Source organism: Gossypium hirsutum, chromosome A02 (assembly GCF_007990345.1).
Source record: "Gossypium hirsutum isolate 1008001.06 chromosome A02, Gossypium_hirsutum_v2.1, whole genome shotgun sequence".
Taxonomy (NCBI): domain Eukaryota; kingdom Viridiplantae; phylum Streptophyta; class Magnoliopsida; order Malvales; family Malvaceae; genus Gossypium; species Gossypium hirsutum.
Genome location: NC_053425.1, coordinates 80,336,772 through 80,360,981, shown reverse-complemented (window position 1 = coordinate 80,360,981; position 24,210 = coordinate 80,336,772). Strand labels below are relative to the sequence as shown.

At 40.3% G+C, this 24,210-nt stretch overlaps 1 protein-coding gene across 2 annotated transcripts; it reads right to left on the bottom strand.

The window, feature by feature from the left end:
* Window positions 1-17,816: 17,816 nt before the first annotated feature.
* On the bottom strand, window positions 17,817-24,007 carry LOC107951849 (eukaryotic translation initiation factor). 2 transcript variants are annotated; one of them, XM_016887010.2, is made up of 10 exons: window positions 23,783-23,935; window positions 23,386-23,637; window positions 22,163-22,234; window positions 21,777-21,872; window positions 21,428-21,625; window positions 20,737-20,834; window positions 20,207-20,294; window positions 19,681-20,031; window positions 19,350-19,592; window positions 17,817-19,240 (listed from the first exon to the last, which is right to left on the bottom strand). In XM_016887010.2, the coding sequence occupies exons 2-10, from the start codon at window positions 23,560-23,562 to the stop codon at window positions 18,245-18,247; spliced, it is 2,319 nt and encodes a 772-aa protein (XP_016742499.2). In that variant the 5' UTR covers window positions 23,563-23,637; window positions 23,783-23,935; the 3' UTR covers window positions 17,817-18,244. The 2 variants fall into 2 exon arrangements, with proteins under 2 accessions (XP_016742499.2, XP_016742498.2); XM_016887009.2 differs by having other exon boundaries at window positions 23,386-24,007.
* Between the last annotated feature and the right edge of the window lie 203 nt (window positions 24,008-24,210).

The window sequence follows — 24,210 nt, the reverse complement described above, 5'->3', positions numbered from 1 at the left end:
CGGGAGTGTGTAGCTGATGAGGTTGCTATGTGCAAAAGATTCGAAGAAGGATTGAATGAAGATTTAAAGCTACTAATGGGTATTTTGGAAATAAAAGAATTCGTAACACTAGTCGAACGAGCCTGCAAGGCGGAAGAACTTGGAAAGGAGAAGAAGAAGGCTGAATTTGAAGCTAGAGACTATCGTAAAAGATCGACGGGTAAAGCTCCGTTCTCAGCCGTAAAGAAGTTCAGGGAGGACACTAATAAGTCGAGGACGACTGCGGGAATTTCCATCAGAGCAAGACCATCGACGGACTCCCGAGCTACTTCGGTAGCTAGTGTGGGCAATAATCGTCTAGAGAAACCTGAATGTCCCCAATGTGGAAGACGACACATAGGTGAATGTTGGGGTAAGTCTATTAACAGGCCTGTTACGGATGCGGTTCGAAGGACCACTTCATTAGAGATTGCACGGAGCTTGATGAGAAGAATAAGATTCAAGGTGCAAGACCTAGTGGAGTGACAACTAGAGGTAGACCACCGAGAATTTTAGGAGGTAGGGGTGGTAGTCAGAGAGGGCCTCTGATACGGCTGTTCGAGCCGAGAACCGACTCCTGCTAGAGCATATGCCATCGCGCACGAGAGGAGGCATCCTCCCCTGACGTCATCACTGGTACCTTCACTCTCTTTGATACTAATGTGATTGCATTGATTGACCCTGGCTCTACTCATTCATATGTATGTGAAACCTTAGCATCCAGTAAGACTCTACCTGTTGAGTCTACTGAGTTCGTAATTCGGGTGTCAAATCCCTTGGGTCGTTACGTGCTTGTCGACAAAGTGTGTAAGAGATGTCCCCTAGTAATTCGAGGTTCTTGTTTTCCGGCGGACTTGATGCTTTTGCCGTTTGATGAATTTGATGTTATTCTTGGTTTGGATTGGCTGACCGCGCATGATGCGGTTGTGAATTGCAAAAGCAAGACTATTGATTTGAGGTGCGCAAATAACGAGGTAATCCGAGTTGAGTCTACGGATTTGGAGGGGTTGCCAGCTGTAATATCAGCAATGTTGGCCCAGAAATATGTAAGAAAAGGGTGCGAAGCATACCTTGCGTATGTACTTGATGATAAAGAATTAGAAAAGAAACCCGAATCTGTGCGGGTGGTTTGTGAATACCCGGATGTTTTTCCTGAAGAATTACCGGGTTTACCACCTGTTCGGGAGGTAGAGTTTGGTATTGAGCTTGTACCTGGGACTACGCGATTTCGATAGCTCCGTATCGTATGGCACCAACCGAGTTAAAAGAGTTAAAATCTCAGTTGCAAGAATTGACGGATAGAGGTTTTGCTCGACCAAGTTTCTCACCTTGGGGTGCACCAGTATTGTTCGTGAAAAAGAAGGACGGAACCATGAGGTTGTGCATTGACTATCGTCAACTGAATAAAGTGACGATAAAGAACAAATATCCGTTGCCGCGCATCGATGATTTGTTCGACCAACTGAAGGGAGCCTCAGTGTTCTCAAAAATAGATTTGAGATCGGGCTATTATCAGTTGCGAATTCGAGATTCGGACATACCCAAAACTGCTTTCAGAACGAGGTACGGTCACTACGAGTTCTTAGTGATGCCGTTTGGGCTCACTAATGCCCCTGCAGTATTTATGGATTTGATGAATCGGATCTTCAGACCATATTTGGATCGGTTCGTAGTTGTGTTCATTGATGACATCTTGGTCTATTCAAGAGATGAGATCGAACATGCTGAACACTTGAGATTAGTGTTGCAAGTTTTGCGGGATAAGAAGTTATATGCTAAGTTCAGTAAGTGTGAGTTCTGGTTAAGAGAGGTTAGCTTCTTGGGTCATGTGGTATCCGCATCGGGTATTCGAGTTGACCCGAACAAAATCTCAGCCATACTTAACTGGAAACCTCCGAGAAATATTACTGAGGTTCGGAGCTTTTTGGGACTCGCCGGTTATTACCGACGATTTGTCAAAGGTTTCTCGATGATAGCCACACCAATGACGAAGCTACTTCAAAAGGATGCTAAGTTCGAATGGACGGAGAAATGTCAGAAAGGCTTCGATCAACTGAAAACTCATTTGACTGAAGCTCCAATTTTAGTGCAACCCGAATCAGGCAAAGAGTTTGTCATTTATAGTGACGCATCCCTACTCGGGTTGGGTTGCGTATTGATGCAAGAAGGTCGAGTTGTGGCCTATGCGTCGAGACAATTGAAGCCACACGAGAGAAATTATCCAACCCATGATCTCGAGCTAGCCGCCATCGTATTTGCTTTGAAAATATGGCGACATTATTGTTTGGCGAAAAGTGCCATGTATTTTCGGATCACAAAAGTCTCAAATATTTGATGACTCAAAGAGACTTAAATCTGCGACAAAGACGTTGGCTTGAGTTGTTGAAAGATTACGAGCTTGTCATTGATTACCACCCGGGAAAGGCTAATGTGGTTGCGGACGCCTTAAGCCGGAAATCGCTGTTTGCTTTACGAGCGATGAATGTGCACTTGTCTGTTCTACCCGACAATGTGTTAGTAGCTGAATTAAAGGCCAAACCATCATTGATTCATCAAATTCGTGAAGCTCAGAAAGTCGACGATGAATTGGTTGCAAAACGGGCTGAATGTATTCCGAATATGGAATCCGAATTTCAAATTGATGAGGACGATTGTTTGAGGTTCAGAAGTCGTTTGTGTTCCAAGAAATTCGAACTCATTTCGATGATTCTGAACGAAGCCCATTGTAGCCGAATGTCAATTCACCCGGGGAGTACGAAAATGTACAACGATTTGAAACGTCGATTTTGGTGGCATGGTATGAAACGGGACATCTCCGACTTTGTTTCGAGATGTTTAATATGTCAACAAGTGAAAGCGGAACATCAAGTGCCTTCAGGATTACTTCAGCCGATCATGATACCCGAGTGGAAATGGGATCGAGTCACAATGGACTTTGTGTCCGGACTACCATTGTCAACAAGTAAGAAGGATGCGATTTGGGTTGTTGTTGATAGACTGACTAAGTCGGCTCACTTTATCCCCGTGCGTACGGATTTTTCATTGGATAAACTAGCCGAATTGTATGTTTCTCAGATTGTGAGATTACATGGAGTACCTATTTCTATCGTGTCGGATAGAGATCCGAGATTCACCTCGCGATTTTGGAAGAAATTGCAAGAAGCTTTGGGTACCAAGCTGCATTTTAGCACCGCTTTTCATCCCCAAACCGATGGTCAATCCGAGCGGATAATTCAGATACTCGAGGATATGCTGAGATGCTGCATCCTTGAGTTTAGTGGTTCATGGGAACGGTATGTACCTTTGATTGAATTCGCTTACAACAATAGTTTTCAATCAAGTATTAAGATGGCACCTTACGAGGCTTTGTACGGTCGTAAATGCCGTACACCATTGTTTTGGACCGAGCTCGGTGAAAGTAAAATTTTCGGAGTTGATTTGATTAAAGATGCCGAACAGAAAGTAAAGGTAATCCGTGAAAGTCTGAAGGCAGCCACAGATCGTCAGAAATCGTATGCGGACTTGAAACGAAAGGACATTGAATATCAGGTGGGAGATAAAGTGTTCCTTAAAGTTTCGCCTTGGAAAAAGGTACTCAGGTTTGGCCGTAAGGGCAAGTTGAGCCCGAGATTCATTGGGCCGTACGAGATCTCCGAACGAGTTGGTCCGGTTGCGTATAGATTGATTTTGCCCCTGAGCTTGAAAAGATTCACGACGTCTTTCATGTTTCGATGCTTCGACGCTATCGATCTGATCCATCGCATATAATTAGCCCATCAGAGGTTGAAATTCAAGCCGATATGAGTTATGAAGAAGAACCGATACGTATCCTAGCTCGTGAAGTGAAGGAGTTGCGAAACAAAAGGGTTCCGTTAGTGAAGGGTTATGGCTCAAACATGGGATCGAGGAAGCTACTTGGGAAACCGAGAGCTCGATGAAAGAACGATACCCAAACCTATTTACCGGTAAGATTTTCGGGGACGAAAATTTCTTAAGTGGGGGAGAGTTGTAACAGCCAAAATTGACCCTAGTCGGGAAGTGGTTTCGGGACCACAAAACCGAGTCATAAAAATAATTAATTTCCATATTCTATGCTTATTATGTGTGTACATGAGTATGTGGAAGTTTCATTCTCCAATTTTGCCAATTGCATGAGAAATTATTAAATAGGGATCGATATGAGACATGGTGAAAATATGATAGGCTAATTTAAAATGGCTATTAATGCATGTTGTGAAAATGATGGGTTTGCATGTCAAATTACCCAAAATTTGAGCTAGTGGTTGGCCATGCTATGGGTGGAAACATGTTGGGAACATGTTGGCCTAGTGAGGTATGTAGGAAAAAAATAAAATAAGGAATATGGGTAATAAAGAAAGGAAAACAAAAAAATGAGTGGTTGTTCCCCCCCCATTGCCGTGAGCTAAAGAAAGGAAAAGAAAAATTTGTTCATCCTTTTTCATCCTCTTTTGACCGAAAATTCTAAGGGAGGAGGAAGGAGTTCTTGCTTCATGTTTGGTTTGGAAGAGAATTAGGAGGAAGTTTGGCCATGCATGTAACTAGATTGAGGTATGTTTGATATTATTCTTTGAGATTCATGTATATTTTAAGTTGTAAGTTTGAAATCTACCTAGCCATGGTTCAAACTTTGTTAAATGATGGAGATGATATTCGGCCATGCATGTTACATTCTTGTTGGTATTTTGATGTTTGATGTTGTGGTGATGAGGCATGAAGATGAGTTAAGATTCGGCCTAGGTGGAGTTTGTGTTAATGCCATTGCATGCTAAATATGAAGCTTGTTAATGATGCATGTGATGGTGGATTGATGATTCTTGAATCTCTTTTTTTTAGCATTTTTGAGTGAGCACATATGTGCATTGGTTGCTAGATGGGGAAGAATCGGCTAGCAAGTTGTGTGCTAAGGCCGAATATAATTTTTGTAGGTTAATGAGTAATGCATGTGCTAAATTGATGGAAAGGGAGAGGATGCTTTACTAGTGTATAAATGATATAAAGATTTTAGAAATTATTTTTGGTTAGGTGTATGTATGATTAGGTATATTCGGCCATATGAGTAAATATATAGATGATGTTAAATTTGATTATGTATAATGGGCCATATAGGTACACATTGTGATATTAACTTTGATTCTCTATAATTGATCAAGTGGGTGATTAGTAAGGGTGATTGCCGAATATACTAACATACATATGCATGTGTAATTGGATTGTAAATATTTAGCAAGGCGGTTAAACTAGTTGATTTATTGATTAAGCTCAAGGAGTTAAAGGAGGAGAATCGAGCAAAGGCAAAGAAAAGATCATCGAGTAGCCGAGTTGGAACCATCTTACCCAACACAAGTAAGTCATTAAGCATATCTTTGGTATTGATTTAAAGGATCGTAATACCTATACCATTGTGTTTAATGAGATGAAATGTATACAAATGTATATGTAAGTAGAGATGAAATTTGTCGAATGTAAAAAGGAAGTGAAGCCTATTGAGTGGCTGGTTTTCGGCACTAAGTGTGCGGGCAATAAGTGTTCACGGTCATGAGATTGGCACTAAGTGTGCGGGTTTAAATTGTACAGCACTAAGTGTGCGAGTTTAAAGTACATGGCACTAAGTGTGCGTGGTTGATTATTAAGCACTATGTGTGCGAACCCAATATATATTTTCTATAAATTATTTACATTAAGGGTGCGACCTTACCGAGTCGATTTTGGACAGCGGAAAAGGTAAGTGTGCGAACTTGAAATGCATGGCACTAAGTGTGTGAGTTTAAAGTACATGGCACTAAGTGTGCGCGGTTGATTATTAAGCACTATGTGTGCGAACCCAATATATATTTTCTATAAATTATTTACATGAAGGGTGCGACTTTACCGAGTCAATTTTGGACAGCGGAAAAGGTAAGTACCTTGAGTTCATGGCTAATAGGCGCTATGTTTATATTTGGAGTTGAGCTTGGTAAGTTTTGAACCTATGTGACGATTATAGTTGAAGTCACGTACATAAGGTTCATTGTGGAATAGGTGAAAGTTCGTTTAATTGTATGATTATAACGAAAATAAAATGATGTATGAAAGGCCAATGTAGGACTTGGTATGAGATTGAACCATAGGGTTTAAGGAACTATGGTATAGTTTGGTATGGATGGAGTACTTAACCTCATTTCATTGTTTCCTGTTGTGATAATTTTATTAATGGATGGTTGTGGAATGCTTATGGCTTACTGAGTTATATACTCATTCGGTGTTTGCTTGTCACCTATTCTAGGTTTCTTGGACTCGTCTCTTTTTGCGTGATCGTGCCGTCGTCGAAGTCATCACACCGGCTAGCAACTTTGGTATTTTCTTCTTAGTTGGTCTAAGAGAACATTTCGGCATGTATAGGCTAATATGTTTTGTTGAAATTTGGTATGTAAACTTTTAGCCATGCGAAAATGGCATAATGTTCGGTTGAATTTGGTTCTAATGTTGGGTCGTAAGTCTTGGTAATACGATTTTTATGCCATATGTCATGGTTGATTATTTTGGTGTTAAAATTCATGATATGGCAATAGTGTAGTAGGGGGATGTTTGACAATGATTAGCCTTTGGCATGGCTAGTCATGATCATAATTTGTGATATGTATGACGAATTACTAGTTAGATCAAGGAGAAATCACGAAATGGGCATAGTTGCTTTCATAACAGATGCTGGCAGCAGCAGTGACGTGAGATTGAAAAATCACTAAAAATAGTAGGAGTGGAATTAATTGATGAATAAATTATGTATTCGAATCTCGATGAGTCTATTTTCATATAGAAGCAACGAAAAGATCATATGGACAGTATGTTAAGAGATATTCAGGTTCTCGTGAGACAGGGCCAGAACGGTTTCTGGATTCCCTGTTCCGACTTTGGAAATTCATTATAAATTAACCAGAGACAATTAGGAGTCATACCATATATGGATAGATTCCTCTCTGAGTCTAGTTTCTATAGAAACAAACGGCATCAGTATTGAAGCTCTGTGCAGGGAGATATCCAGGTCGTAATGCGCAAAGGTCAGTGTAGTCGATCCCTGTAACATGGGAGACTTTGACTAATAAACTGTACTAATTGGCCTGACCAAAAATTCTAGAAAAAATATGTAGATGGGCATATGAGTCTAGTTTCAGGGAAAAATCACGAAACTGATTTTCGAGTTGTGAAACTCAAGATATGATTTTTAAAGCGACTAGTACGCAGATTGGCAGTGTCTGAGAAATATTTTTATAAAGGGTTTAAAGTCTGTTAACACCTCGTGTTCGACTCCGGTGTCGGTCTCGGGTTCGGGGGTTACATTTGATTGGTATCAGAGCTATGGTTTAGTCGGTTCTAGGACTACCATAGCACGTATGAGTCTAGCTATACATGCCGAATGTTAATGTTTAACTGTGTGGTGACTTCTGACGGTTAAAATTTATGTTTTGATTAGTAAATGGATCCCGGTGTAGAGAGAACCTTGGCGGATGACATTGAAAGTGTAGCGGCTGCTCCTGCACAAGGGACACCGCCTGTTGAACCTCAGTCATCTGCGAATAATCAAGGTGAGGGGGCTAAACAAGCCTTCTTTACCATGATGAATGAGTGGGTCGCGCAGTATGCCCGAACCAATCCGGCTGTCCAACAATTCCCGAATTTGAATAATCCACCCCCGGAGCCAGTAATGCCATCAGTTACTGATCCTGTGAGGCTGAGTAAGCCACCTGTAGACTTGATTAGGAAGCGCGGGGCTGAGGAGTTCAGGGCCATAGTTACTGATGATGCTGAAAGGGCCGAGTTATGGCTTGATAACACCATTCGGGTGTTTGATGAACTGTCATGCACACCCGATGAATGTCTAAAGTGTGCTATATCCTTGTTGCGGGACTCAGCCTACTATTGGTGGAGGACCCTGATTTCCATAGTCCCAAACGAACGAGTAACTTGGGACTTCTTTCAGACGGAATTTCGAAAGAAATATATTAGTCAACGGTTCATTGATCAAAAGCGTAAGGAATTCTTGGAACTCAAGCAAGGCCGTATGACAGTATCTGAATACGAACATGAATTCGTAAGACTCAGTAGGTATGCCCGGGAGTGTGTAGCTGATGAGGTTGCTATGTGCAAAAGATTCGAAGAAGGATTGAATGAAGATTTAAAGCTACTAATGGGTATTTTGGAAATAAAAGAATTCGTAACACTAGTCGAACGAGCCTGCAAGCGGAAGAACTTGGAAAGGAGAAGAAGAAGGCTGAATTTGAAGCTAGAGACTATCGTAAAAGATCGACGGGTAAAGCTCCGTTCTCAGCCGTAAAGAAGTTCAGGGAGGACACTAATAAGTCGAGGACGACTGCGGGAATTTCCATCAGAGCAAGACCATCGACGGACTCCCGAGCTACTTCGGTAGCTAGTGTGGGCAATAATCGTCTAGAGAAACCTGAATGTCCCCAATGTGGAAGACGACACATAGGTGAATGTTGGGGTAAGTCTATTAACAGGGCCTGTTACGGATGCGGTTCGAAGGACCACTTCATTAGAGATTGCACGGAGCTTGATGAGAAGAATAATATTCAAGGTGCAAGACCTAGTGGAGTGACAACTAGAGGTAGACCACCGAGAATTTTAGGAGGTAGGGGTGGTAGTCGGAGAGGGGCCTCTGATACGGCTGTTCGAGCCGAGAACGCACTCCTGCTAGAGCATATGCCATCCGCGCACGAGAGGAGGCATCCTCCCCTGACGTCATCACTGGTACCTTCACTCTCTTTGATACTAATTTGATTGCATTGATTGACCCTGGCTCTACTCATTCATATGTATGTGAAACCTTAGCATCCAGTAAGACTCTACCTGTTGAGTCTACTGAGTTCGTAATTCGGGTGTCAAATCCCTTGGGTCGTTACGTGCTTGTCGACAAAGTGTGTAAGAGATGTCCCCTAGTAATTCGAGGTTTTGTTTTCCGGCGGACTTGATGCTTTTGCCGTTTGATGAATTTGATATTATTCTTGGTTTGGATTGGCTGACCGTGCATGATGCGGTTGTGAATTGCAAAAGCAAGACTATTGATTTGAGGTGCGCAAATAACGAGGTAATCCGAGTTGAGTCTACGGATTTGGAGGGGTTGCCAGCTGTAATATCAGCAATGTTGGCCCAGAAATATGTAAGAAAAGGGTGCGAAGCATACCTTGCGTATGTACTTGATGATAAAGAATTAGAAAAGAAACCCGAATCTGTGCGGGTGGTTTGTGAATACCCGGATGTTTTTCCTGAAGAATTACCGGGTTTACCACCTGTTCGGGAGGTAGAGTTTGGTATTGAGCTTGTACCTGGGACTACTTCGATAGCTCCGTATCGTATGGCACCAACCGAGTTAAAAGAGTTAAAATCTCAGTTGCAAGAATTGACGGATAGAGGTTTTGCTCGACCAAGTTTCTCACCTTGGGGTGCACCAGTATTGTTCGTGAAAAAGAAGGACGGAACCATGAGGTTGTGCATTGACTATCGTCAACTGAATAAAGTGACGATAAAGAACAAATATCCGTTGCCGCGCATCGATGATTTGTTCGACCAACTGAAGGGAGCCTCAGTGTTCTCAAAAATAGATTTGAGATCGGGCTATTATCAGCTGCAAATTCGAGATTCGGACATACCCAAAACTGCTTTCAGAACGAGGTACGGTCACTACGAGTTCTTAGTGATGCCGTTTGGGCTCACTAATGCCCCTGCAGTATTTATGGATTTGATGAATCGGATCTTCAGACCATATTTGGATCGGTTCGTAGTTGTGTTCATTGATGACATCTTGGTCTATTCAAGAGATGAGATCGAACATGCTGAACACTTGAGATTAGTGTTGCAAGTTTTGCGGGATAAGAAGTTATATGCTAAGTTCAGTAAGTGTGAGTTCTGGTTAAGAGAGGTTAGCTTCTTGGGTCATGTGGTATCCGCATCGGGTATTCGAGTTGACCCGAACAAAATCTCAGCCATACTTAACTGGAAACCTCCGAGAAATATTACTAAGGTTCGGAGATTTTTGGGACTCGCCGGTTATTACCGACGATTTGTCAAAGGTTTCTCGATGATAGCCACACCAATGACGAAGCTACTTCAAAAGGATGCTAAGTTCGAATGGACGGAGAAATGTCAGAAAGGCTTCGATCAACTGAAAACTCATTTGACTGAAGCTCCAATTTTAGTGCAACCCGAATCAGGCAAAGAGTTTGTCATTTATAGTGACGCATCCCTACTCGGGTTGGGTTGCGTATTGATGCAAGAAGGTCGAGTTGTGGCCTATGCGTCGAGACAATTGAAGCCACACGAGAGAAATTATCCAACCCATGATCTCGAGCTAGCCGCCATCGTATTTGCTTTGAAAATATGGCGACATTATTTGTTTGGCGAAAAGTGCCATGTATTTTCGGATCACAAAAGTCTCAAATATTTGATGACTCAAAGAGACTTAAATCTGCGACAAAGACGTTGGCTTGAGTTGTTGAAAGATTACGAGCTTGTCATTGATTACCACCCGGGAAAGGCTAATGTGGTTGCGGACGCCTTAAGCCGGAAATCGCTGGTTGCTTTACGAGCGATGAATGTGCACTTGTCTGTTCTACCCGATAATGTGTTAGTAGCTGAATTAAAGGCCAAACCATCATTGATTCATCAAATTCGTGAAGCTCAGAAAGTCGACGATGAATTGGTTGCAAAACGGGCTGAATGTATTCCGAATATGGAATCCGAATTTCAAATTGATGAGGACGATTGTTTGAGGTTCAGAAGTCGTTTGTGTGTTCCAAGAAATTCGGAACTCATTTCGATGATTCTGAACGAAGCCCATCTTAGCCGAATGTCAATTCACCCGGGGAGTACGAAAATGTACAACGATTTGAAACGTCGATTTGGTGGCATGGTATGAAACGGGACATCTCCGACTTTGTTTCGAGATGTTTAATATGTCAACAAGTGAAAGCGGAACATCAAGTGCCTTCAGGATTACTTCAGCCGATCATGATACCCGAGTGGAAATGGGATCGAGTCACAATGGACTTTGTGTCCGGACTACCATTGTCAACAAGTAAGAAGGATGCGATTTGGGTTGTTGTTGATAGACTGACTAAGTCGGCTCACTTTATCCCCGTGCGTACGGATTTTTCATTGGATAAACTAGCCGAATTGTATGTTTCTCAGATTGTGAGATTACATGGAGTACCTATTTCTATCGTGTCGGATAGAGATCCGAGATTCACCTCGCGATTTTGGAAGAAATTGCAAGAAGCTTTGGGTACCAAGCTGCATTTTAGCACCGCTTTTCATCCCCAAACCGATGGTCAATCCGAGCGGATAATTCAGATACTCGAGGATATGCTGAGATGCTGCATCCTTGAGTTTAGTGGTTCATGGGAACGGTATGTACCTTTGATTGAATTCGCTTACAACAATAGTTTTCAATCAAGTATTAAGATGGCACCTTACGAGGCTTTGTACGGTCGTAAATGCCGTACACCATTGTTTTGGACCGAGTTCGGTGAAAGTAAAATTTTCGGAGTTGATTTGATTAAAGATGCCGAACAGAAAGTAAAGGTAATCCGTGAAAGTCTGAAGGCAGCCACAGATCGTCAGAAATCGTATGCGGACTTGAAACGAAAGGACATTAATATCAGGTGGGAGATAAAGTGTTCCTTAAAGTTTCGCCTTGGAAAAAGGTACTCAGGTTTGGCCGTAAGGGCAAGTTGAGCTCGAGATTCATTGGGCCGTACGAGATCTCCGAACGAGTTGGTCCGGTTGCGTATAGATTGATTTTGCCCCCTGAGCTTGAAAAGATTCACGACGTCTTTCATGTTTCGATGCTTCGACGCTATCGATCTGATCCATCGCATATAATTAGCCCATCAGAGGTTGAAATTCAAGCCGATATGAGTTATGAAGAAGAACCGATACGTATCCTAGCTCGTGAAGTGAAGGAGTTGCGAAACAAAAGGGTTCCGTTAGTGAAGGAGTTATGGCTCAAACATGGGATCGAGGAAGCTACTTGGGAAACCGAGAGCTCGATGAAAGAACGATACCCAAACCTATTTACCGGTAAGATTTTCGGGGACGAAAATTTCTTAAGTGGGGGAGAGTTGTAACAGCCCAAAATTGACCCTAGTCGGGAAGTGGTTTCGGGACCACAAAACCGAGTCATAAAAATAATTAATTTCCATATTCTATGCTTATTATGTGTGTACATGAGTATGTGGAAGTTTCATTCTCCAATTTTGCCAATTGCATGAGAAATTATTAAATAGGGATCATATGAGACATGGTGAAAATATGATAGGCTAATTTAAAATGGCCTATTAATGCATGTTGTGAAAATGATGGGTTTGCATGTCAAATTACCCAAAATTTGAGCTAGTGGTTGGCCATGCTATGGGTGGAAACATGTTGGGAACATGTTGGCCTAGTGAGGTATGTAGGAAAAAAATAAAATAAGGAATATGGGTAAGAAAGAAAGGAAAACAAAAAAATGAGTGGTTGTTCCCCCCCCCATTGCCGTGAGCTAAAGAAAGGAAAAGAAAAATTTTGTTCATCCTTTTTCATCCTCTTTTGACCGAAAATTCTAAGGGAGGAGGAAGGAGTTCTTGATTCATGTTTGGTTTGGAAGAGAATTAGGAGGAAGTTTGGCCATGCATGTAACTAGATTGAGGTATGTTTGATATTATTCTTTGAGATTCATGTATATTTTAAGTTGTAAGTTTGAAATCTACCTAGCCATGGTTCAAACTTTGTTAAATGATGGAGATGATATTCGGCCATGCATGTTACATTCTTTGTTGGTATTTTGATGTTTGATGTTGTGGTGATGAGGCATGAAGATGAGTTAAGATTCGGCCTAGGTGGAGTTTGTGTTAATGCCATTGCATGCTAAATATGAAGCTTGTTAATGATGCATGTGATGGTGGATTGATGATTCTTGAATCTCTTTTTTTTTAGCATTTTTGAGTGAGCACATATGTGCATTGGTTGCTAGATGGGGAAGAATCGGCTAGCAAGTTGTGTGCTAAGGCCGAATATAATTTTTGTAGGTTAATGAGTAATGCATGTGCTAAATTGATGGAAAGGGAGAGGATGCTTTACTAGTGTATAAATGATATAAAGATTTTAGAAATTATTTTTGGTTAGGTGTATGTATGATTAGGTATATTCGGCCATATGAGTAAATATATAGATGATGTTAAATTTGATTATGTATAATGGGCCATATAGGGTACACATTGTGATATTAACTTTGATTCTCTATAATTGATCAAGTGGGTGATTAGTAAGGGTGATTGCCGAATATACTAACATACATATGCATGTGTAATTGGATTGTAAATATTTAGCAAGGCGGTTAAACTAGTTGATTTATTGATTAAGCTCAAGGAGTTAAAGGAGGAGAATCGAGCAAAGGCAAAGAAAAGATCATCGAGTAGCCGAGTTGGAACCATCTTACCCAACACAAGTAAGTCATTAAGCATATCTTTGGTATTGATTTAAAGGATCGTAATACCTATACCATTGTGTTTAATGAGATGAAATGTATACAAATGTATATGTAAGTAGAGATGAAATTTGTCGAATGTAAAAAGGAAGTGAAGCCTATTGAGTGGCTGGTTTTCGGCACTAAGTGTGCGGGCAATAAGTGTTCACGGTCATGAGATTGGCACTAAGTGTGCGGGTTTAAATTGTACAGCACTAAGTGTGCGAGTTTAAAGTACATGGCACTAAGTGTGCGTGGTTGATTATTAAGCACTATGTGTGCGAACCCAATATATATTTTCTATAAATTATTTACATTAAGGGTGCGACCTTACCGAGTCGATTTTGGACAGCGGAAAAGGTAAGTGTGCGAACTTGAAATGCATGGCACTAAGTGTGTGAGTTTAAAGTACATGGCACTAAGTGTGCGCGGTTGATTATTAAGCACTATGTGTGCGAACCCAATATATATTTTCTATAAATTATTTACATGAAGGGTGCGACTTTACCGAGTCAATTTTGGACAGCGGAAAAGGTAAGTACCTTGAGTTCATGGCTAATAGGCGCTATGTTTATATTTGGAGTTGAGCTTGGTAAGTTTTGAACCTATGTGACGATTATAGTTGAAGTCACGTACATAAGGTTCATTGTGGAATAGGTGAAAGTTCGTTTAATTGTATGATTATAACGAAAATAAAATGATGTATGAAAGGCCAATGTAGGACTTGGTATGAGATTGAACCATAGGGTTTAAGGAACTATGGTATAGTTTGGTATGGATGGAGTACTTAACCTCATTTCATTGTTTCCTGTTGTGATAATTTTATTAATGGATGGTTGTGGAATGCTTATGGCTTACTGAGTTATATACTCATTCGGTGTTTTCTTGTCACCTATTCTAGGTTTCTTGGACTCGTCTCTTTTTGCGTGATCGTGCCGTCGTCGAAGTCATCACACCGGCTAGCAACCTTTGGTATTTTCTTCTTAGTTGGTCTAAGAGAACATTTCGGCATGTATAGGCTAATATGTTTTGTTGAAATTTGGTATGTAAACTTTTAGCCATGCGAAAATGGCATAATGTTCGGTTGAATTTGGTTCTAATGTTGGGTCGTAAGTCTTGGTAATACGATTTTTATGCCATATGTCATGGTTGATTATTTTGGTGTTAAAATTCATGATATGGCAATAGTGTAGTAGGGGGATGTTTGACAATGATTAGCCTTTGGCATGGCTAGTCATGATCATAATTTGTGATATGTATGACGAATTACTAGTTAGATCAAGGAGAAATCACGAAATGGGCATAGTTGCTTTCATAACAGATGCTGGCAGCAGCAGTGACGTGAGATTGAAAAATCACTAAAAATAGTAGGAGTGGAATTAATTGATGAATAAATTATGTATTCGAATCTCGATGAGTCTATTTTCATATAGAAGCAACGAAAAGATCATATGGACAGTATGTTAAGAGATATTCAGGTTCTCGTGAGACAGGGCCAGAACGGTTTCTGGATTCCCTGTTCCGACTTTGGAAATTCATTATAAATTAACCAGAGACAATTAGGAGTCATACCATATATGATAGATTCCTCTCTGAGTCTAGTTTCTATAGAAACAAACGGCATCAGTATTGAAGCTCTGTGCAGGGAGATATCCAGGTCGTAATGCGCAAAGGTCAGTGTAGTCGATCCCTGTAACATGGGAGACTTTGACTAATAAACTGTACTAATTGGCCTGACCAAAAATTCTAGAAAATAATATGTAGATGGGCATATGAGTCTAGTTTCAGGGAAAAATCACGAAACTGATTTTCGAGTTGTGAAACTCAAGATATGATTTTTAAAGCGACTAGTACGCAGATTGGCAGTGTCTGAGAAATATTTTTATAAAGGGTTTAAAGTCTGTTAACACCTCGTGTTCGACTCCGGTGTCGGTCTCGGGTTCGGGGCGTTACATTTGATTGGTATCAGAGCTATGGTTTAGTCGGTTCTAGGACTACCATAGCACGTATGAGTCTAGCTATACATGCCGAATGTTAATGTTTAACTGTGTGGTGACTTCTGACGGTTAAAATTTATGTTTTGATTAGTAAATGGATCCCGGTGTAGAGAGAACCTTGGCGGATGACATTGAAAGTGTAGCGGCTGCTCCTGCACAAGGGACACCGCCTGTTGAACCTCAGTCATCTGCGAATAATCAAGGTGAGGGGGCTAAACAAGCCTTCTTTACCATGATGAATGAGTGGGTCGCGCAGTATGCCCGAACCAATCCGGCTGTCCAACAATTCCCGAATTTGAATAATCCACCCCCGGAGCCAGTAATGCCATCAGTTACTGATCCTGTGAGGCTGAGTAAGCCACCTGTAGACTTGATTAGGAAGCGCGGGGCTGAGGAGTTCAGGGCCATAGTTACTGATGATGCTGAAAGGGCCGAGTTATGGCTTGATAACACCATTCGGGTGTTTGATGAACTGTCATGCACACCCGATGAATGTCTAAAGTGTGCTATATCCTTGTTGCGGGACTCAGCCTACTATTGGTGGAGGACCCTGATTTCCATAGTTCCAAACGAACGAGTAACTTGGGACTTCTTTCAGACGGAATTTCGAAAGAAATATATTAGTCAACGGTTCATTGATCAAAAGCGTAAGGAATTCTTGGAACTCAAGCAAGGCCGTATGACAGTATCTGAATACGAACATGAATTCGTAAGACTCAGTAGGTATGCCCGGGAGTGTGTAGCTGATGAGGTTGCTATGTGCAAAAGATTCGAAGTAGGATTGAATGAAGATTTAAAGCTACTAATGGGTATTTTGGAAATAAAAGAATTCGTAACACTAGTCGAACGAGCCTGCAAGACGGAAGAACTTGGAAAGGAGAAGAAGAAGGCTGAATTTGAAGCTAGAGACTATCGTAAAAGATCGACGGGTAAAGCTCCGTTCTCAGCCGTAAAGAAGTTCAGGCAGGACACTAATAAGTCAAGGACGACTGTGGGAATTTCCATCAGAGCAAGACCATCGACGGACTCCCGAGCTACTTCGGTAGCTAGTGTGGGCAATAATCGTCTAGAGAAACCTGAATGTCCCCAATGTGGAAGACGACACATAGGTGAATGTTGGGGTAAGTCTATTAACAGGGCCTGTTACGGATGCGGTTCGAAGGACCACTTCATTAGAGATTGCACGGAGCTTGATGAGAAGAATAATATTCAAGGTGCAAGACCTAGTGGAGTGACAACTAGAGGTAGACCACCGAGAATTTTAGGAGGTAGGGGTGGTAGTCGGAGAGGGGCCTCTGATACGGCTGTTCGAGCCGAGAACCGCACTCCTGCTAGAGCATATGCCATCCGCGCACGAGAGGAGGCATCCTCCCCTGACGTCATCACTGGTACCTTCACTCTCTTTGATACTAATTTGATTGCATTGATTGACCCTGGCTCTACTCATTCATATGTATGTGAAACCTTAGCATCCAGTAAGACTCTACCTGTGTAGAGAGAACCTTGGCGGATGACATTGAAAGTGTAGCGGCTGCTCCTGCACAAGGGACACCGCCTGTTGAACCTCAGTAATCTGCGAATAATCAAGGTGAGGGGGCTAAACAAGCCTTCTTTACCATGATGAATGAGTGGGTCGCGCAGTATGCCCGAACCAATCCGGCTGTCCAACAATTCCCGAATTTGAATAATCCACCCCCGGAGCCAGTAATGCCATCAGTTACTGATCCTGTGAGGCTGAGTAAGCCACCTGTAGACTTGATTAGGAAGCGCGGGGCTGAGGAGTTCAGGGCCATAGTTACTGATGATGCTGAAAGGGCCGAGTTATGGCTTGATAACACCATTCGGGTGTTTGATGAACTGTCATGCACACCCGATGAATGTCTAAAGTGTGCTATATCCTTGTTGCGGGACTCAGCCTACTATTGGTGGACTCAGCCTGCTATATCCAAAGGAATGGATTAAGGTTTAATCACAAAAAAAATGTCAAGACTGAGTTTAGTTCACTGAATATTTTATAATTTATTTACTTATTTGTTAAGATTTTTTTAACTTTTTTAACATTATTGTAAAAATTTTCTTTAATAAAAATCAAAATTGACATTTTTTTTAACATATTTGATAATGATAATAACTGTTATTTAACTTTTTGAAAGTTGAGTGAACAAAATATAAGTTTAATCAAAATTAGAGACGATGTAGTTTACCTTATTTATAATCATCCCATCACTCATAATTGGCTGCCCTACAAGACAATGCATACCCAAAGAAGACAACAACAAATATATATCTATCTCAAAACTAAAGGCTGTGATAGATTTTCACTTTCATTGTCGTAAAAGTAAAAGAACTCAGAGATTTATGACACTCGGTTCAAAAATAAACTAAATTACTCTGTCAAAAAGAAAAAGAAAACAAAAACTAATCAAATACAAAACAACTGGATTCCTTGGGGTGACAATTCTGCCCGAGATTTTCAGCATGCCACACTCAATGGCAACACCCATGCTATAGTTTCATCTCTTTTTCTCAATAAACAAACCGCTATTACCTCAGGAGAAATATACAACTCAATAAAATTTTACTGTCCTTGGCAGCTCTACTTCATTAAATAATACAAGTTGGTCGCCTCAAAAAGGGGAGGAAATCATCAATATCAAAGTGCTTGATGATAAGCAGAAGCCCTTGCGGACACTGACGTTAAGAGTAGACTGCAAAATTAGAATAGACTCTGACAAACCTTGACCTCAGATGCTTGTTCCTCCAACACAGCTTGCCCCGAAGGACTTGAGCTAACAATCCTCATTGCTGCATCAAATACAGCTTTTTGGAACAGGTCGTCTTCCATCTTCTTAAGGATTCCCCTTACCACATTAAAATCTAATCCCCCAGCCAATGCAAGTTTCCCAATTATTTCTCCGAAATTATTTGGTGCTTGTGGTAAATCAATGCCAATATCATCCAACAAGGCACCATAGAGCAGACACCCCGTCCCTATGTCTCTAGCTGTAAGAACTTTCTTAATAAACAAGTATTCTATAAGCTTTGAAACTGGCTCGACACAAGGTGGGATTTTCTCCAAGGCAATGGAGATCGCTTCTTTCACAACCTCGGGATAGTACCCCGGAGATTTTAGTTCCTCCACACACTGCAATGCTTCATCCAGCAGCCTAACACTGAAATATTCCTCCAACAGTGCCTTCGTTTTTCTACTAAGTTCATCTTGATTCAGTCTTGAAGCTGGTGTAACTAGTTTCTCCAAAACTGGAGACGCAGGAACAGGTTTGGCAGGAAGAGAAGGTTGTGCCACATGAGGCGATGAGCTTCCCTGCAACAGGGCACTTGTCCTACCACTCATTAGGGCACCACTACCTTGAGGCAACAACCTTGGATTCACTGAAGTTGGTTTATTGATTGAAGGTGAAGGAACACGCCCTCCAGGTAGCATACCCAGTCCATCACCCCTTGGCATTGATCGTGTTCTAGGAACCTCCCAGTTATCATTTTCCATTCCAGGCATACCAGGCATTCTCCGAGTTCCCGGCATTCCAGGCATCAAACCCCCAGTACCAGGACGAGTTATGGGAAAACCACCAGGACTCATTGGACCAACAGAAACAATACGACTATTTCTAATACTTGCAGTAGCACCGGGACGCAGCCCAAGATTTTTTTCAGCTTCAGAATGGATTTCAGTAATTGTTTTGGCTTTCACCTGCAAAAATCAGTTAAACACGAGTTTGATATCAAAACCCATTAAATTGACATGTCAACAACTTCTTTCTAATCTAATATAGGAGCTTAATGGCATTTTGGAGTGCTACCTCTTCACGCCTTGGAACCCAATTGTTAGCACGCAGATCAAGAACATCACGAACCATAAATCTCAGTCTTGAAGCAAGCTGAGGATTTGTGACCAATTCCTTCAGTCTATTGAAATATGCATCATTTATGCGTCGTGATTTCAGGCTCTCATCAAGCTGCTTACCAATAGTATTGAAGAACTGACAAATTGCTTCAACATTCTCCTCCACAGGGCAGGCCTTAGTATCATGGCCCAAAAGTTCCTGATTGACAGAACAGGAAAAAATGATTTAGTATAAACCTACTAAAAATCCAAGTTCCACCAATGAGAAAGGAAGTATTGGCAATAACCTGCACAATGTGATGGACTATCTTCTCAGGTACGATCTTTTGCTTCAGAAGCTCACCAATTAAACGAATGTTACCTAGAGTACGAAGTTTGACCAACCTTTCTTTATCCCTACGTTCCATCTCTAGCTCAGGGGCAGTCATCTGCGCCACTTCTTCCCTAAGCTTGTCAGCTCCCTCAAATGCCTCCTGACAGTTATTCAAGAGGACTCGCTTAAATGTAATTTCTTTTCCACCAGGTTCATCGGATGGGAATGAAGGGAGCTTATCATTGAGATCAGAACATAAAAGAGCATACATTGGACAAAATGTGGGTTCCAAAACAGCCTTCTCAAATATTAGAGAAATAACCCCCTGTAAAGATGCAAGCAATACCGTCAGTGATGTCATCTTACAAATGCAATAACTAGAAAAGAACACGACTAGATGAAATGTATAGAAGAGTGTAATTTATAGAAACACGTACATAGAAATACACACAAAAAAGCACAAAATAAAATAGAATAATATAAATGTAGAAAGTGATAACCTTCAAGATGTCAGCTGATGTAATACCAGAATCAATAAGTTGGCCCTTCAGAAGATCATACTTCTCAGGAGTCAGCTTGTTCAATATCCTGGACAGAGAAAAGTCATTCAGAATAACCAGTAATACATTCTCATGCAAACTCGATAAAAATGCACATAGGAAATTTCCTAAAAATGGAAGTCATCTCGTATTAAGTATCTTCCAGAACTAAAAGCTTCAATACCAACCATACGTTAACTCTGAATTTAAGAACCATAATATTCCAAGGTTGAAAGTTCACAGAAATGCCTAGTATAACTTGAAAACAAAAGAAAATATTCTTACTACACAGATTTACTACAAAGATTATTGGCATGCTATTATGCTTAATCTAAAGATCAGATCCTAAACAAGATAATAAAAGCAACGTACTTTTATGGTTTTGTGATAGCAACAGAAGAGCATATGTGATGCAAGAAAACTGCTATGGTTTCTCAACAGGAATCAGCGACACTTATACGATTAAAAAAACATATTTTCAGTATGTTTACCCTTTAACAGTCTTTAGAACACGATCCTTTTCAGATAAGTTGCCCCTTCTAGCAGACCATGGCACCTCAGCCTTCACCAAAGCTGGAGTTTGTCCCCCCTAGTTCAGCCAAATGAAAACAGATGTTAATGCCAAAGCCAAATGACAGGCATAGCTTGCAGCAGGAATAAACTTGCCTCTCAAAGGAATAAGTACAAAGCTAAAATGAAAACTATAAGTGGAAGCGTTCCTTGAATGTTATCCTTATAAAAAAAATTAATCATTGGAGCTGGTGCAGGCCGTGGGAGGCAAGCGACTGATATGGTTCGCAACTAATGCACAATAATGCAACAAAGCAGAAGCAAATGAGTTAATAAATAAAAAGAAGATAAAATCCCAAATGTAGGGTTATTTATGTTGACTCATCTCATGACAAAAAAAAACAAAATTAAAGAAAATTAAAAGCAATCATTACTATTGCAATTTCTTGAACAATTGCTACAAGAATGATATAAATACCTAGATTTTAAGTGGAGTGGAATTGTCAATGCAAGCACTAATGCCTAATATAAATTCAGCTATAACTGTTTTAATACCTGCCCCACCAACCAAAAAGAACAATTCCGGCAACAGCGAACACAAATGATAAACAGCTTAAGCCATAGGAAATATTATATAGACAAAAAGATATCATATTATGTTATGTCAATTACCAGTTGGTTAGAGGAGATTTGTGCTTGACGATTGAATTGACTAGCTTCTGGTTGCTTGGAGTCATAATGGTTCCCCAATTCTCTATCATGAAGTGATTCCCAGGACCTCTCCTCTCCATCAGATGAAAACTGTGCTGAACGGTTACGCCAATCACGATTGTCAGGCTCAGAGTAACGGTTGTGACTTTGATTTGGTGGCTAGAAAAAGTCAAGGATGAAGAACATGCTTTAACAAAGAATGATTGCTTGGCAGCAACATAGGAAAATAAAGGATAGTCCTCAAGGCAGTTAATAGATACCAAATTAGCCAACCGAAAAGTAAAAAAGCAAAAGAACACTTAGAACTCACGTTACTTTCTCCACGAGTCCGGTTCTGATCTTCACCAAAGAGTTCCACTTCAATTTCTCGTTCGATTTTAAGAATCTCGTCGGAAACTTCTACAGCCTAAAGAGAAGGCAAGCAGCATAATCAGATATTATATCACACAATAGTCAAAGTGCCATTGACTTCAATTTAATAAAACTGAAACAGATTACTAACAACACTAAAAAAATTACATGCTTGATCAGCTGAATATAATTGAAACAGGATACTGAATACATAGAACAACTTTCATGCATGCAAGCAAAAAGCAGAATTGTCCTTTTCTGGTTGATTTATGGAACTAAAATGCTATAAATAGTCCACAGATGCACAGATAAAGTATATTACTCAGCACAAGTAAATAGAATTACCTCCCTAAGCTTTAGAAGCTGGTCCCTAGTGTACTGCACACATTCACGACCCTCAAATCGTGAGTCTCCAGCCTACAACAGTAACGCAATTGATAACTTCAGATTTTACAAACCAACAGTATGCATCATGTTAAAATTCAGATAAACTATCTACAGAATAAATAAAACAACGAAAGAAGCAAAATCTAGAAGATGGCTTAGAACATACGGGACTTTTTTAACATGGTTACTAAAAGATTAAACTTATTTATCCAATGAAAACAATGTATGCTACCAAAGTTCTCAAATAACAACCAAATAAAAGGACATCACATAGTTGAAATCTCTAGATTATTGTATCATAAGGAGGCTGTCAAAAGACCCAATCTTTTGTACTTCATAACCTTTGATATGACTTAGGCAGTGGACCATACAATCCCAATAGAACAACACACAAGAAAACATAAAATGGCAATTGTAACTATAAATTATGCCCTCATACAAACATTAATGGAGATTAAAAAAACTCCACAAGTAGGTTTACTTGATCACCATGTATCCAATTAAATTGCATATCAAAATATCATCGTATATTACCATCAACATATATCAAAACATCATCGTACATAGCCATAAGAACACAGAAAAGAGGATTAACCCACAATTAGGAAAAGTTAATTGATCTTTGATCAATAGGACACCTAGATCTGTATAAACAATATGAAGTGGTCCTTTATGGGCAAACAAAGCTCGGATATAACCTAAAGCCATCACATTTTACTTTGTCCATGTTTACAGCAAGCAGAAATACTAGGTGCCCAATGAAGAATTAGGGCAAAGCTAATTCTAATAATAGGCATTTCTATATTCTTTCGTTGGTAAGTGGTAAAAGAAATTCGGAGAATACCAGTTTTGCTACTAAGAGCACAAAGGAATAAATTAGAGCCTTTCAAACAAAAAAACAAAAGCAATATTTATCTCAAACATAAGTTATAGAACCAAAAATAGCAATGTAAACTCAAATCTACTTGCTAATATCGATCTTCCAAAGAGCACAGCCTAACTAACAGCTGGCAGACTAGCAATTTAAAAGGAACAACCATTTAAATCCAATACCAAAACATCTAAAAAGACCAGCCCAGACAAAATCAATCAGAACCCAATAAAATAAGAGATAAAATAAAGACTAGATCCAGAAAACTGAGATATGGGTTCTGAATAGAGAAAGGATAAAAAGATTGAACCTTGACAGAAAAGGCAGGAGGAGCACCAGCATGGGGACGAAAGACGGGAAGATCAGAAGAAAGGGAACCAAAGGCTAACGAAGAGGAGGAGGATGAAGAAGAGGGAGCACCAAAGAGTCTGCTCCCTCGACCACCACCAGGTCTTAAGCTTAACACCGTCTGATCACCCTGCTGCATACCTCGGTCTTTTTGACAAGAAACTCAATCTCCGTCGTCGGATCAGAAACAGAAGCGATGTGTAAAACACTTAATCTGAATATAAAGAGATTGAAAAATAAAAAATAAGATTTGGGAATATAGAGAGCCAAGAAACAAAAAATAAGATATTCCCTCTCTTCCGCGGGAAAGCAATGGGAAGAGAAGAGAAAGGAAGTATGTGAGGACGGCAGACACACACCAACAACAAACCCTTATTTTGGAGATTTTATTATTTTTCCCTTTTCTAGGTGATTTGGAAAATACGCTTCCATCACCACCTTTATTTGTAAATAGTAAACCCCCCGCCCTCCCCCTTATTTTTCCTTTTCCAGGTTTTTTTATTACACTATTCGGGGTGAATTAAACATCTATGCTGTTTTTGTTTTAAAATTGAGTAACTGTACCGTTTTCTTTTAGGTTGTTTGAGAGAAATGAAAACTCATCTCACAAGACAAGATTTTAGGGCAATGTTCTTTTTTTTTAACGGTTACAACTTGAAAGATTACACTTTATCCCTCAGATTTTTTCTTATATAAATTCCTTCAAATTTCGTTATTTTTAATATGAATTTATTCTCTCAAATATCAATTCTCAATTCTTTCAATATTTTTTTTCTAAATCATATTC

Coding starts and splice junctions, on each gene's coding strand:
- LOC107951849 (XM_016887009.2), bottom strand. CDS start 23,562: ATGCAGCAGGGTGATCAGACGGTGTTAAGCTTAAGACCTGGTGGTGGT. Junction 20,295..20,736: donor GTTCTAAAGACTGTTAAAGG/GTAAACATACTG, acceptor TTCTCTGTCCAG/GATATTGAACAAGCTGACTC. Junction 19,593..19,680: donor TAGTCCATCACATTGTGCAG/GTTATTGCCAAT, acceptor TCTGTCAATCAG/GAACTTTTGGGCCATGATAC.